This window comes from Saimiri boliviensis, chromosome 14 (genome assembly GCF_048565385.1).
Source record: "Saimiri boliviensis isolate mSaiBol1 chromosome 14, mSaiBol1.pri, whole genome shotgun sequence".
Taxonomy (NCBI): domain Eukaryota; kingdom Metazoa; phylum Chordata; class Mammalia; order Primates; family Cebidae; genus Saimiri; species Saimiri boliviensis.
The window spans coordinates 90,581,148-90,598,064 of NC_133462.1; the positions used below are offsets into that span (position 1 = coordinate 90,581,148).

The following is a 16,917-nucleotide window of genomic DNA, read 5'->3' on the forward strand; positions in this document are numbered from 1 at the left end:
ATGCAATGGCTCGCATCTGTAATCCCAGCCCTGTGAAAGGCTGATGTGAGTGGATCACTTAAGGCCAGTAGTTCAAGACCAGCCTAGGCAACATGGCAAAACCCCTTCTCTACAAAATTAGCCAGGCATAGTGATGCGTGCCTGTAGTCCCAGCTACACAGGAGGCTGTGATGGAAGGATTGCTTAAGTTTAGACAGCTGAAGTTGCAGTGAGCCAAGATGGCACCACTTCACTCCAGCCTGGATGACAGAGTCAGACCCCATCTCAAAAAAAAGATGTACCAGTCCCACAGTTCACAACATCCATTTTCTCTGTATTTTCTCAGACATCTTACAGCAAGGGCCCAGTCCTGTATGCCAGGATTATTATTATTTAGTAACTTAAGTTTTTCTTTTCCTATCACCCACCAGTGATTCTGCCCATCCTCTCTGTCTGAAACATCATCTTAAATCAGTTCCCCAGGTGAAACCTCATTAAGCCTACCCTAAGTGCTAGATCATCCATTAAGCATTTTCTTTCATGACTTTATTAGAATTTAGGTCTTTCACTACACATTCTAATTTTTAATGAACTTACAGAAAGAAGTTATATACAAGGATAATATCTTAACACATTTTGATAAACCCATTCTGCCCAGGCACTCAAAATGTGTTTACCAAATTAATGAATTAAGGTTTTCTTTCTTTCTTTCTTTCTTTTTCTTTTTGAGACAGGGTATTGCTCTGTCACCCACAATGGAGTACAGTACAGTGGCATGATCATAGTTCACTGCAGCCTTGACCTCTCAAGCTCAAGTGATCCTCCCACCTCAGCTCCTAAGTAGTTGGGAGTACAGGAGCTGGGAGTCCACCACCACGTCCAGCTAATTTTTTAATGTTTTTGTAGAGACAGGGTCCCACTATGTTACCCAGGCTGGTCTAACTCCTGAGCTCAAGTGATCCTCCCGCCTCAGCCTCCCAAAGTGCTGGGATTACAAGTCTGAGCCACCACACAAGCCCCGAATGAAGTTTTGCAAGAAACGAATTCCTGCAAATTAGATAATTCTACAGGAAAAAAAAAAATTCATAAAGGATATTTAATTATTTTGGAAAATACGAATATTTTAAGTTCATGAGACACAAGGCCCTTTTTAATAATTAATTTCAGAAAGCCTACAATGAAAAATATTTCCAGTTAGCTATTCCAGTAAATTTACTTTTCCTTCATATTAACTGTGATCAAAACCAAGGAAGAGAAAGGAGAAAGAACAAAGGAATATGCTAATAAAAATGATTACATTTATCTCCAAAACTGTAAGATATTGTCAGTCTCTTAAATATAGTCACGGCAGGCCAGACGCAGGGGCTCACACCTGTAATCCCAGCACTTTGGGAGGCCGAGGCGAGCAGATCACGAGGTCAAGAGATAGAGACCATCCTGGCCAACATAGTGAAACCCCGTCTCTACTAAAAATACAAAAAAATTAGCCAGGCATGGTGGTACGCGCCTGCAGTCCCTGCTACTCAGGAGGCTGAGGCAGGAGACTTGCTTGAACTCAGGAGGTAGAGGCTGCAGTGAGTCGAGATTGCACCACTGTACTCCAGCTGGGAGACAAAGCAAGACTCCACATCTCAAGAAAAAAAAAGTCATAGAACTCTAACTACTATATAGAAGAAGAGAAGCCAGGTGCAGTGGCTCATGCCTGTAATCTCAGCATTTTCGGAGGCTGAGGCAGGCAGATCATTTGAGGTCAGGAGCTCGAGACCAGCCTGGCCAACACGGTGAAACCCCGTCTCTAAAAGTAGAGAAATTAGTTGGGCATACTAGCAAGTGCCTGTAGTCCCAGACTCTCAGGAGGCTGAGAGAAGAGATGTGCTTGAACCTAGGAGGCAGTGAGCCGAGACTGCACCACTGCACTCTAGCCTTGGCAACAGAGCAAGATTCTGTCTCAAAAAAAAAAAGAAAAGAAAACTTAGCCATAATGTGATAATGTGCCCATGGACTATTGTTCCACTGAGTTTAGAATGGATAAAATAATGTTCACAGCCTACTTGAAAAGAAACTCTGTAAAACATAATAAATCTTATATTTCTGGTTTTCAAAACTTAATAAAATGATTTCAAAAATCATACTTGTGGTAAAACTTTTTACATTTAAAAATACAGGCAAAAGAATAAAATTATACTTTCCAATATATAAATGTAATTACATAAAAACAATGATTAGATCTCATCAGAAATAATTTCGTTCTCATCTGTTTAGTAGTATTAAGAGCTACACAAATTCCTATCGAGAAATGGAGAAGTGCTATATTATAACTAGTATTTTAAGTGATGTTTTTAAAATAATGAAAATACTACCATGCAAATACTGGATTTACTTCTTGACTCACCTCGCCCCCATTAACATATTCCATCACAAAACACAAACGGTCTTTTGTCTGGAAGGAATATTTCAAGGACTTGAAATAAAAAAAAAAAAGAAAAAACGTTATATTATAATCCTATATTCTTTTAATTATAATGGTACTAAAAACAGAACACTAAGCATGATTGATGAAAATATTTTTTAAGAGTTTATTTTCTACTTAAAAGTGCTTAAGAGTTTATGAGAAATATAGAACAAATTTTATTTAGTTCACAATAGGTATTATTACAAGAAAAATTAAAATTCCAAGTAAAAGCAAACTTGATTGCAATAAGCACTTCTCAAGCTAATCTGCCATCAATTTGTAGCTGCATTACAGTACTCAAGGTTCTCATCCATGCAGCCTCACAGCGTGGCCGACCGATTGCAGCAGTTGAAGTTTCCTAGGAATATAGTTACAGTTGCTACACTCAGGTTTCTAATACTATGTCACCATCACTTTTTGCATACTGAGTGCATAACAGAACCCAACTCAAGGGAGTTGGTTTGAGTAATTTTATAGGTTATATATAGATTAAAAAATACCGAAATGCTAATCTTATTACACTAGACAATAAATACACAAAAAAGGTAGCAAAGTTAAATCTAGTTATCTACTGACTGCTCTGAAAATGTCTATTGCAGATATTCCCAACAGTTTAAAGGGTTCCACTTTTGAATGTCTAGCTATTATTTTTAATCTCAATATAGTTCATTGGAACTATGAAAACACAGAAACTTTACCAATTATCCCTGTATTACAAAGAATCTAAGAACAGAACTGAAAAATCCAGTTTCTTTCAAAACAACTAAGTTACAGGCATATCATATAATCACAGTTTATACTTTGTCTATTGAAAAAAACATAGCATGACTTATCCCACCTCTAATGTATTTAGCATTCCTGGATTTCTTCAAGTACTCTGTCCCTCAAATAAGTCTCATTTCTATAAAATATATTCAATAAACATTTCTGCCTTACATATTTGAAGAAATGCTTCTGATTGTTAAAATATTTATCAGAAACCAATAAAACAAAGAAACCTAAAATCTATACATTTAAGAAATTTTTAAAAATCTGTCATTTCCTCAATAGTCTTAAAATGCCAGAGGTAATCTATTAATTCTAAGGCTTTTGTTTTTAATTGCAAGAGATTCATGAGAGCAAAAAAATTCTAAAAAGAGTAATAAACGCATAATGGGAAGAATTATCAGTGCACACATACTGTAAAAATCCATATATTCTAATAAGTTATAAGAAATTTGACTTATAGTCTTCCCACAAAGAAAATGGCATATTTAAATGAATGTTATTTTTCACAATTTAGTTTCTAATACAAAATTCCTTAAATTTCAAACATTATAACATCTGTCCTCTAATTACTTACTGTTAAAAAGGGATGTCTAGTGTTCTTTAATACTCTGCTTTCAGTTAGCGTGTGTGCCACTTCATCCTACAAAAGAAAAAAGCAAACCTTCAATATATGTTTTGAGCACAGATAATAGTTTCACTATTTCTCTAAAATCGGAAGAGGTTAAACCCAGAGATAGAAAAGGATTTTAAAAAGGCGTGCTTCCTTTATCACTCAGCATTCTCTCCGCCAAAATACAAAAAAACAAAAAAACCCTCAAATTATTTATTTAATTCAGACAGCTGTATGTTACAAGTTCATATAAATTCACTCATACTTAAAGTATATCAATAATGACATAAAAATCAACCAGAAAATTATCAGGGACACAGAAAATTAAATATCAAGCTTTTACTCTTGAAGGGAACGACTTAACTAATTTTTCAGCATGAGGTAATTTAACATCTCCATGTTTCTAATACATTTTATTCGGGGGGATAAAAGGATGTATTTCACAATTAATATGACAGAATTTATAACGCTCCTGCTTTAAAAAAGGAATACACATGCAATATTTAGTTCTAAATTTCATATTTTAGAAATAGGAACAGGGAATTAAAATATATACCTTTCTGCTTATAACTTTTTAATACACCTATTTTCCAAAGACAAGTTCTTACTCTGTTGCCCAGGATGAAGTACAGAGGTACCATCATAACACACTGTAACCTTGAACTCCTGGCCTCAAGTATTCCTCCTGCCTCAGCCTCCTGAGTAGCTGGGACTATAGGCATGAGGCACCATACCCAGCCTAATGTGTTTTTTTTATTTTTTAAAGATAGGGCCTTGCTATGTTGCTCAGGCTGACCTCAAACTCCTAGGACTCAAGGAATCCCCCAGCTTCAGACTCCCAAGTAAATGAGACTACAGGTTTGTTTGGTTGGTTTTTGGTGGTGGTGTTGGTAGAGGTATAACACGTATGTTTTCGTTTAATTTCAATAGTTTTTTGGGAAACAGGTGGTGCTTGGTTACATGAATAAGTTCTTTAGTGGTGACTTCTGAGATTTTGGTGTAACCATCACCTGGGCAGCACACTGTACCCAATGTAGAGTCTTTTATGCCTCCCCCTGCTCCCACCCTTCCCCAATTCCCCAAACTCCACTGTATCCTTATGCTTTTTTGTCCTCATAGCTTAGTGCCAGAGACTACAGGTTTAATGTGTTTCTTTTTGTAAAAAAAAAAAAAAAAAGGTCACAACCCTCCTGCTGTAGGTGATCATTTTAAACGTTGAATATATTTCAAACCAAAAATAAACTAAGAATTTTTTCCCCCAACTTTGGGCATAAATCTCATCTTGATATCGAAAACAAACTAGTGTTTTCTTCAACACATGGAGAACTGCAGATAATGTTTCACATTTCAAAAGTAACACTATCTTGAAGAAATGAAAGGAAGATAACTGCTGAAACTGACGCAGCATCTCTGTTCTTCATTTCTCGCAACATCCTAAACAAAGCCCTTGCTGAATCCATTTTTTAACACTGTCAGCAAATCAAAATTAGATTATAAGAAAGACATGAAAAACAAAACATCAGGACACTGCATAATATTTGTTATCTTTATAAAAATGTTTTGCCTTAAACTCAAAAGATAATGATAACTAGATTAATCAAAGGAGCTAAAATCTCACAACCATTCCTAGAGGGTCAGACCAATTGTGTCTGAAAAGAAAGTGTAATTAACAACAGTGAAGAAAAGCATGAGCATAAAATCATCTGTCTTATTTGTTTCATAGGAGCCAGTTTTAACTGCAAGTGCTCAATTTGAAAGTCACTGTCATGTGATACTATAGATCCTAAGTTAATTAGAATAATAGCAAACATTGTAAAAAAAAAAAAAATAAATCAAAGCAGAAATGACACCAGAACTTACTCATTTCTTATTGATTTCCATATACACTGTGACTAACATAATGGTTAGCATAGAGCAGATACTTAGTAAATGTCTATTGAACTGAACTGTGTATCACAGGAAAGAATTCTAAGATGTCAAGTGTACAGGAGTTCATCCATCCACCCACCCACCGACTCCTTCAACACATATGCAATAAATATCTTCTGGGTATTTTTCTGCACATCAGAGACAGGATACTGAACAAAAAGACAAAATTCTCTGCTCTCATGGAGTTTTACTTTGACATAGATGGTGATCAGTGTTAATGGGAAAAATCAGAGAAGGGGATACTACAGTTAATGAGCATCACAGAGGGAACATGAAATACATCATTAAGCATTTTACAAGTGACTATTTTGTTATATACTGAACCAAATCCATTCACTAAAAAAAACAAAACTACTGACGTGCAGTTACTAATTGCTAAGCATAATGCTGGTATAAAATAACTTAATAAAAAAGATATGATCCCATTGCTCACGGAGCTTACAGGACAGTGGAAAACACAAACAAGTAAATCATGCAACTCAAACAATGCCTCCTTCTGATAAGGGGTCTTAAGGAAAAAGTGGAGGTTATCCACTACTGTTAATGGGGTTGTAGGGAAAACCAGTGCTACTGGAAGAGTGTAAGTTGGGTACTGTGATGGTGTGGGACGTGGAGAGAGTGATGGGGTGGGGGTGACAATGTTTTTAAAAGTCTACTCATGTTCTTTTAAGAAGGACAACAGAAACAAGAAGGAAAAATTAGGAAAGTATTACAGTACCCCAAGAGAGAAGTCAGGATGAGCTGGACTACTACAGTGGCAGCAGGAACAAAAAAAAGGGGGACAGTTTTGAGATCTAAAGGTAACAGTAATATACAAAAGTTACATGCCTCCAACATGAGCGTGAATCAAAGAAACATTTTTTATAGGCAGTTCAAAAAGAGATTCGCAGAAGATAACACTTACCTGTTATGGTTTAAGATGTTAAGTGATCTGGGTCAATAAATTAGGAAAAAACTAAAGAAAGGTAAGTATGAAATTTATTTGGAAGTAAAAAAGATATTCCAGTGCTCTGAAAAATTTCAGTGGGATATTACATTCTATTTTGTTAAAACAGGCTCATCACACATAACAGTTATTTTTCTAAATCACTTAGTAAGTTTCATGAGGGAAGACATTTTTACCCCCTAAATTTGTAATCTGACCACATCCAAGGAGCCAAGTAAAGACAGCGGCAAAGTCGAAAACAGCATTTCTTTGTTATGAGAATGGAGTTACAATGAACACCATGCACACAGCAAAATGTATTTTCTAAGCTGTTTTACAGCTGACCAGATTAGAATTTCTTCCCATTAATGCATATTTAATGGTACTGTATTTCACATACTAATTAGTTTCTGCTATGAAGATAAGGTATGTGCAAGCTAAAAAGTAAACACAGATGCCAATAATTTTTAATTACAGTTAAAAGCAACATGTCAAAACAAAAAGTTAAAAATAACTGGTAAAACAGTGACTAAAGCAATGTGATGCCTTTTAAAAATCCATTTGTTGATCATAATTATAAACGAAAAGTTCTAGAAATGCTTGGGTATACATTTTTTTCATGGAAAAGCTTTTGAAATACAAATTTACATATATTCATCCATGGTAAAATAGTAAATAATAAACTTTTAAATCTAATTTCTTTCATATAAGCTTTAGGGGGAATAGGATTTTATTTCTTGAGGCAGAGCAACGGTTTTCCTTTGGATATTTATTTTCCCAATCCTCTCCAATTTATCACTCACCCTCTACTACACGTGATCTGAAGTTCTCCTTTCATTCGACCACTCAGTGTTTAGATTATTTGAGGAAATGACGTGTAGGAGATGACAGCGAAGGGAATAAGAAATTCTACCCTTAATTATCAAGACCACAAGTGTCATCTCCTGTAATTCCCGAACCAGCTGATCCCACATCTAAGTTCAACATTAAAGGTCATTTCTACTTCACAAAACTGCCTCCCATCTTCAAATAACTTACTATCTACTTAACTAGGTACTCTGCTCACATTATGTTCTCCATCTTGACCACAAATCTAAAGTGACTGGTTGAAATCAAGACACATTCTGTCTAAACCGTTTCCTTCATCTGCCCAGAGCTATAAATGACACCTGGAAGAAGACATGAATCAGGTGGGGGAAACGGGAGGAAGAGGGTACAGAAGTGTCACCTTGGCACACTTTTTTTTTGATATATAATAGTTGTATACATTTTTGGGGTAAATGTGTGGTTTTGAACATCCGGTATGTGTAATGACCAAATCAGGGTACCTTATATCCATCACCTCAAACTTGTACTTTTACTTTATGCTATAGACATTCAAATTCTTCTCTTCCAGCTGTTTTAAAATACACAGATTGTTAACTATAGTCACCATACTGAACTATCTCACGCTAGATCTTATTACAACTCTACTTTTGTACCTATTAATCAACTTCATCCCCCTACTCGTTTTATAGCTCCCACATTAAAGCAATGTGCAATATTTGTCTTTCTGTGCCTGGCTTATTTCACTTAACATAATGAATGGCTTCCATTTCCATCCATGTTGCTGCAAATGACATGAGTTCATTCTTTTTATTCTTTTTTATAGCTAAGTAATATTCTACTATGTATGTACACCACAATTATCCTTTCATTCACTGATGGGCACCTAGGTTGATTACGTATTTTGGCTGTTATGAATAGCGCTGCAATAAACAAAAGGGTGTAGACATCTCTTTGATATGATGATTTCCTTTCTTTTGGATATACATGGTAGTTCTATTTTTAGTTTTTGAGAAACTTTCGTATGATTTTTCTATAGTGGCTATACTTACTTACATTCCCACCAACAGCACAGGAGAGTTCCCTTTAGCATTTTATTTCATTTTATTTTATAAAAGTCATTGTAACTGGGGTGAGCTGATGATATGGTCAGGCCCCCACCCAAGTCTCAATCTTGAATTGTAATCCCCATAATCCCTACATGTCAAGGGAGAGACCTGCTGGGAGGTAACTGGATTGGTGGTAGGGGACAGTGTCCTCCATGCTGGTCTTGTGATGATGAGTGGATTCTTACAAGATCTGATGGTTTTCTAAGTTTTCTGACAGTTCCTCCTTCACACATTTGCTCTCTCTTCACCTGACACCACGTTAAGACGTGCTGCTTCAGCCCTTCCACTATAAGTTTCCTGAGGCCTCCCCAGCCATACAGAGCTGTGAGTCAATTAAATTTCTTTTCTTTATAAATTACCCAGTCTTGGGCAGCTCTTTACAGCAGTGTGAGAATGGACTAACACAGATGATATCACATTGTGGTTTTGATTTGCATTTCTCTGATGATTAGTGATATGACACACTTTTACAAATTAAACTACAATAATTATCAGTGATTATTTACTTTTCCACTGTCTCAACAAGCCATATGTTAGCAATCTATACTTTTTTTTCTCCCTGCCAGAGGAGAGATGTCACACTTATCAAGCTCTAAATCTGGAGTTCTAACTTTTGTTTCTTGAAAATTTGAGCACTGGCCCAGATGATGACTTTTAATACTTCTTCCATTCTCCAACTGTCAGACTGTCTTCTCATTGTTCCTTGATTTCTAGTCCCTCTTTTGAAGATTTTTCACCTTGATGGAGAAGATGAAAGCACCACTGTTCTCTGTTAACTACAAACATTATAGCACCTTTCTCAAGTACTGTGTTTGATGCTTTGTTCATGCTGCTGTTCCAAATATCCCTTCATGGAGGACTACATGAACTCCTTTGACTTTCACTATGATATAATCACTCTGGACTCCAGTCTTTCTTCTGCCTCTCTCATTCGCAGTATTGGGACAAGCTCATCTCTACCCTCTTAACTCTGCATTTCAAATCTAAAGATAAACATCACTGGAATCCCCCTCCAATCGCAGCTGAATCTTCAGAGGCCTCTTTCATCCATCGCTACTTAGGTCACTCTTCAATTTCTCAGGATGGTTGTTTCAAGTCTTTCCTAGGTCTCCTTCCTTGCCTGGTACGTACACTTAAATGTACACACTAACCCTTACCTAGTCAAGGTACTAAGCTAAGACTAGAACCCATGTCTGTGCTGAATTCCAAGCACAGGAGCTTTTCATTTGTTTCTCTTTATCTCAATCTCAGGCCTTCACATGTTCAAAATGTGTTCTTACTTCCTAGTCAGAAGAGAAGACAACATGTTTGATCACTCCTTCCTCCTGAAAACATGTTCTCTTGGGTCCCAGGACATCCTAATCTCGTCACTTTCCTCCTCTGCAGTGACTGTCTTTCCTCAGTGTCATTTGCTGCTCCCTTTTCTCTGAAACCCTTATTCTATCAGCATCTCCAGTACTCAATCCTCAGAGTTTTCTTCACAGGGTATACTCCTTCCTTTGGTGAACTCATTCCGAGTACGGCTCTAACACAGGCTACATGCTGACAGACTTCCAAATTTATACCTCGAATCTGGACTTCTTTTCTAAATTCTAGAAAAGGCTGTTTGACATGGATGTATAATCAATGACATAAACTGGAGTATCTAACAAAAACTGCAAATTTGTCATGTCCAAAACCTAATTCCAAATCTCCCTTTAAAAAGTTTCTCCTGCAATCAACTTCCCTGTAGGAAATGGCAACACCATCCTTTCAATTGCTTAGGCCAAACATCTTAACAATGATCTCCAATTACTTTTTTTTTTCCCACTCATACTCTACATTCAATCTGTCAGGCAATCCTGCTGGCTCTTCATCAAAATACATCAAGGTCTCATTATCACCACCACCTCCAATGCTACTACGCTAGTACAAGCTACTATCATCAATTATCTAGATTACTGCTGCAATTAGCAAACTATCTGCTTCCAATCCACAGACTATTGTCAACACTGCAGCCAAAGTGATACTGAAAACTAGATTGTTTAACTACACAGTGTAAAAATTTCCGAAAGCTTCCCACTTCATTCCCAGTAAAAGCCAATATCCTTACAAACAATCCTACACCATTCTTGTTCCACACCACCCATGCTAGACTCCTGGCTATTCAAAGAATGTGTTAGAATGTGCTAAGTCCTTCCTCAGGGTCTTCTCAACTGCTATTTCCTCTTGCTAGAACAGCCTTCCTTCAAAATATCTAAAGGACTTGCTTCCTGATCTCCTTCAAACGTTTGCTGCAACTTCAACTTTCAGTGATGCCTTCCATAATCATTCTATCTAAAACCGCATTAAGTACCCAAATCTCTACCATCATTATTACTTATTTCCCTACTCCAGTTTTCTCTGTAGTATGGATTAGTTTCTTACATACTGTATGATTATTTGTATTATTTATTGTCTAATTCCTGACTTGAATATAATTTCCCAAAGGAGAGGAGTTTGTCAGTTTTATTCATTCACATGGTCCCAGTACCTAGAGCAGTACTTAGCAAATAATTAGGTGTTCAACATGTATTTATTGAAATAATGAGTGAATGAACTAGTAAATAATAATCTTGGAACATGCTGCTGAGGAACAGAAGCTACACAACCTACATGAAATAACTCCAGAACATAAATCAATAAAATCAAACTTCCAATAGAATAATGACAGTTGATGAAGGTACAGCAGATCAAACCATTATCTGACTCCTACAGTAAACCACAATCATTGATGTAATGTGTAATACAGAGATTCAAGAGAATCTGAAAGAACAGATCAAAGCAGCTGGTTGATCACGTTCAGAGACTGTGGTTAAGGTCCACCAGTAAGAAGAGTCCAGGGAAAAAGAGACACCAGTAATCAAGCAAACACATTGGGTAATTATTTTAATGTACTTATGCGCAAAAAGGGGAACACATCAAGCCTGGGTTACCCAAAATCTACACATTCCAAAAAAAGTCTGTCTTCAGAATTGGCCCTTGGCCAGCTCCTGGGAAATGAATTCTGAGCCTTTGAAATATTCTGCCTGCTAAGAGTATTTCTGTATGCTGAAGATCTTGGGCCATGTGGTACCAGTTTGACTAGATAGTTTATGCTAACAGCAGTATGCATGATGAATACTTTGTGCCTGATTTTGCTCTGAGAGGTTGGAATCCAAACATCTTGGGACAGTGAAGCAGGTGACTGACTTCCAATAAAAACTCTAGACACCGAAGCTCAGGTAAGCTGCTTCAGTTGAGAACACTTCAAAACTGGAGAATTAACTGCATCTGTGATAATCAATCTCAGGTGTCAACTTGATTGGATTAAGAAATACCTAGAGAACTGTTAAAGCATTACTAATAGCTATACCTATGTCTGTGTTTGCAGAGGAGACTGGCAAGTGAATTGATGGACTGAGTGGGAATATCTACCCACAATGTGAGCAGACACTAACCAATCAGCTAGGAGCCCAAACAGGACAAAAAAGGCAAAGAAAAAGTACTTTCCTGGAACTGGGACACTCCTCTCTTCCTGTCCTTGGACATTGTAAGTCTAGGCTCTCTGACATTTAGACTCCAGAATTTATATCAGCACTCCCACCCCTAGTTTCCCACCAAAACCCAGGTTCTCGGGCCTTTAGGTTCAGACTGACAATTACACCCTCAGCTTCCCAGGCTCTGAGGTTTTTGGACTTGGACTGAGACACATTACCAGCATCCCAAGATCTTCAGCTTTCAGATGGCTTGTCTTGGGAATTTCCAGCCTCCATAATCACATGAGCCAATTTCCCAGCGAGTCCTCTTCTCATCTGTCTACATATGTATCCAACTGGTTCCGTCTCTCTGGAGACCCTTGACTTCATTATAATATATCATCCGTGTGACTCCACTGGAAGAAGATACCTTAAAGCTTATACTTGGTTTCTCCAGCATTTTACTCCATGTGGTTTTCCAAACTTTGCTGATTTTAATCCATTCCTTTTCAATATCATAAACAATAACCATGAATCTTTTCTGAGTCTTGTGAGTCATGAATCACTGAGCCTGAGAGTGATCTTAGGGACACCTGACACAGTTGTCATCACAAATAGGACTCATTAAAACATGGTAAAAACATTGTTTGGAAAAAAGAATAATGATAGGGCAGACAATCAGAAATCTCTGATGCCTAAATGGGTACACAGTCACCAAATGGCATGAGACAGCATCTGTACTGTGCTAAGTTACTACATAGACAAGTTGCCAATGAAATTTAGAAACAATAGACGAAAATCTCAAGGCATTAGATCACTGGATACAAAACCAGATGCAAAATGATGAGAAACAAGCAAAATAACCAACAAGCAAAATAACTCATTGGAAACTTGTATTTTTTCCCCACATATAAGATTTTCCTTCTAATTTGCCTTGCATTTCAAAGGAAATTATAAAATATATCCACTTGATTTTTTTAAGACAAAAATTTAAGTATAAAACATGATAAATTTCCAGGCTAAAATTGGGCTAACTGCTTGGGATAAAAAACTCTCAAATCACCATTTTCCACCTCAATACCAATAATAACCTTCTAATCAACCATACTGTAATAGCAGGACAGCACTGACACTTAAGTAAACAGGAAAACTGAAGAGCTCTTCCAGCTCCAGACCGCGAACATTTTTATGCCTTCTTACATTCGTGAACGGCAACCACATCACCGAAAGTCATAACCATTTCACCATCCTTAGTTTGTCTTATAAAATTGTTTCTGTCATACCATTTCTGTATTTGAATGTGTCTATCTCTATCCAGACTAACGAACTTGCAGTTTCTGTCATCTGTAGTGGTTTCATTTAACTCTTCATCCAGATGGAAACTAACCTCTGTGTTCCTTATCACCACCTTTTGTCTCCTTCCTGTCTGATGATTACTGTTGGTCTGTTCCCATTTCCCACCTACCTAGTGACAACACCCATGTCTAGAGCCCTCATGCACTCCTCAAAGTTCTGTCAGTCAGCTTCCAGGTATTACATAAAGCCTCCTCTATCCTTGCCCTTTGCCCACTTTAGAGACAGAAGTGAGGATCTTCTGGTCTTATTGCCACTGGAGTCGTTTTCATTTGTTGTTGGTGGTTTTTTTTTTTTTTTTTTAGAGAGAGTCTCGCTCTGTCTCCCAGGCTGGAGTGCAGTGGCATCATCTTGGATCACTGCAACCTCTGCTTCCTGGGTTCCAGCAATTCTCCTGCCTCAGCCCCTCCAATAGCTGGGATTATTAGGCCCCTACCACCAAGCCCAGCTAATTTTTTGTATTTTTAAAGGTTTCACCACATTGGCCAGACGTTGGTCTCAAACTCCTGGCCTTAGGTGATCCACCTGTCTCGACCTCCCGATGTGCTGGATTACAACTGTGAGCCACTGTGCCTGGCCAAGTCTGTCGTGTTTTAAAACAGATAAAATGAAGGTAAAAGAGAGTGTTAAGGAAATTCTGATGCTCAAAAAGCTCAGATTTGGGTTAGTCTGAGCTATGGCTGTTAGCCTCCAGGATCAACCCAATGGAAAATTACGCTGAAAAAAACAGATAGCATTTCTATGGCCTTTGGCCACCAAGAACAGTCCAAATAGTAGTGAAAAAAACCAAGATGCTACTGGAAGCAGGGGTTATAGTGTGAAAGAGGTATCTCACCTTGTGAATTGGTATTCATTGGGTTCCTGGAAAACATTTAAGAAAACAGATTTGAGGCTGAGGCAGGCAGATCACGAAGTCAAGAGATGAAGACCAGCCTGACCAATATGGAGAAACCCTGTCTCTACTAAAAATACAAATTTAGCCAGGAATGGTGGTGCATCCCTGTAAACCCACCTACTTGGGAGGCTAAGGCAAGAAAATCGCTTGAACCCAGGAGGTTATGGTGAGCAGAGATCGCACCATTGTACTCCAGCCTGGACAATGAAGCGTGAAACTGCGCCTCAAAAAAAAAAAAAAAAATTCTCATAGTTCTGGAGACCAGAAGTACAAAACCAAGACTGGCAGAGACATTATCCCTCCAGAGGCTCTGAAGAATACATTCCATGCCTTTCTCCTAATTTCTGGAAGCTGCTGGTAGTCTTTGGCATTCCTTGGTTTGAAAACACATTAGTCCAACCTCTGCCACCTTTATATCACCTTCTCCTCCGTGTAGGTGAAATCTCTGTCCGCCTCACTCCAATAAGGATTCCTTCTCATTAGATTTAGGTCCCTCCCAGATAATCAAGGATGATCTACTAAGATTCTTAATTCTATCTGCATAACTATGTATGCATATACTCTTATTCCAAATAAAGCAAGAGTAATAGGTTTCAGGGAATAGGATGTGAACATATTATTTTGGGGACCATCATTCAACCCACTACAGCTCATCCCATCCCAACATTCACCCCATCCCAATATCCCCAAAAGTCTCAACCAACACAGTATCAACTCTAAGTCCAAAATGTCATTTAAATATCATCAGCTTGAAAGTCCCAATTGTTAGAGAGTCTGTATATAATCCATCCTGGGACTAAATTCCTCTACATCCATGAACCCCTCACACTAGAAAATGAGTTATCTGCTTCCAAAATAAATGGTAGGAAAGGCCTAGGATAGGTATTCCCATTCAGAAAGGAAAAAAGGGAAGAAATAAAGAGATCACTGATTCCAAGCAAGTTCTAAACCAAGCAGGAGAAATTCTATTAGATTTCAAGTTCTGTAACTAATCCTCAGTAATTTGTATTTCTGTTCTCTAGGCCCATGATGGCTCCATCAGCCTCTGCCTTGGCAGCCTAATGGCTCCATCACTTTCCATCTCTGGCCTCCAATTCATTCTTGCTTTTTTGTTTAAACTATACCATGTTTTCAGCTGACGTCTATCAACTATACCATTTCTTTTACACTGACAAGGTTTATAACATTTTAAGTCTGTTCTATAACCATACTTAAGTCTTTGGTGCTTTGTCTATTGATAAATTCTAAAGACTGAACACCAATTTGGTGTTTGTGATGGTATAAGTAAACGAATATTATTCATGGGACAACCAAATAGAAAGGTCAGAGCTGTAATGAAGGAAAGGTTACTCTACATCAATAAACCTGAGCTTCTCAAGAAACAACGTTTCATGTCTCAACCAAATAACCTTTTTTTTTTTTTTTAAATACAGGCATACCTTGAAGATACTTCAGGTTTTGTTCCAAACCATCACAACAAAGTGAGTTGCAATAAAATGAGTCACACTAACTTTGTGATGTCCCAGTGCACACAGAAGTTATGTTTACACTATACTGTAAGTGTGTAACAGTATGTTTAAAGATATGTACATACCTTAATTTTAAAATACTTGATTGCCTAAAGAGGCTAAGGGTCATCCAAGCCTTCAGCAAGTTATCTTTTTGCTGATAGAAGGTCTTGTCCTGATGTTGATGGCTGCTGAGTGATCAGGGTGGCAGTTGCAAAAGTTGAAAGTGGCTGTGGCAATTTCTTTTTTTGTTGTTGTTTTTGAGACAGAATCTTGCTCTGTCATCCAAGCTGGAGTGCAGTGGCACGATCTCGGCATTCCAGCAATTCTCCTGCCTCAGTCTCCCAAGTAGCTGGGATCATAGGCACCCGCCATCAGGCCCAGCTAATTTTTGTATTTTTAGTACAGACAGGATTTTGCCATGTTGGCCAGGCTGGTCTAAAACTGCAGACCTCAAGTGATGTCCCTGCCTTGGTCTCCCAAAGTGCTGGAATTACAGGCATGAGCCACCACGCCCGGCATGGCAATTTCTTAAAATGAAAAAACAATGAAGTTTGCCATATTGACTTTTTCTTCCATGAAAAGTTTCTCTTTCACTTGCCATGCTGCTTACCCACAGCACAACTCTCTTCACAATTGGAGTAAATCCTTTCACAACCTGCCACTGCTTTATCAACCAAGCTTATGTAATACTCTAAATGCTGTTATTTCAGCAATGTTCATGGTAACTTCTCAAAGACTAGATTCTATCTCAAGAAACCAGTTTCTTTGCTCATCCATAAGAAGCAACTCCTCATTTGCTCATGTTTTATCATGAGGTTGATAAAATTCAGTCCTATCTTCAGGCTTCACCGCTAATTCTAGTTCTCTTACTATTTCTAACACAACTGCAGTTACTTCCTCCACTGGAGTCTTGAACCTCTCAAACTCATCCATGAAGAATGGAATCAACCTTTTACAAACCCCTATTAACGTGGATATTCTTACCTCTTTCCATGAAGTCTGAATGTTTTTCAAGGCACCTAGGAATGGTGAATCTTTCCCAGGTTTTCAATTAACTTTCCCCAGATCTATCAGCAGAGGAATTA

General features: G+C 37.8%; 1 protein-coding gene across 4 annotated transcripts in view; it reads right to left on the reverse strand.

Moving 5' to 3' along the window:
* Positions 1-16,917, reverse strand: part of AKT3 (AKT serine/threonine kinase 3) — a 318,464-nt gene that overhangs the window by 108,642 nt on the left and 192,905 nt on the right. For all 4 annotated transcript variants that reach the window (XM_039464326.2, XM_039464325.2, XM_074385420.1 and 1 more), the window contains 2 exons: positions 3,774-3,839; positions 2,372-2,440 (listed from right to left, as the gene is read on the reverse strand). In XM_039464326.2, the coding sequence (XP_039320260.1) occupies positions 2,372-2,440; positions 3,774-3,839 (135 nt within the window). The remainder of the gene's footprint in view (positions 1-2,371; positions 2,441-3,773; positions 3,840-16,917) is intronic.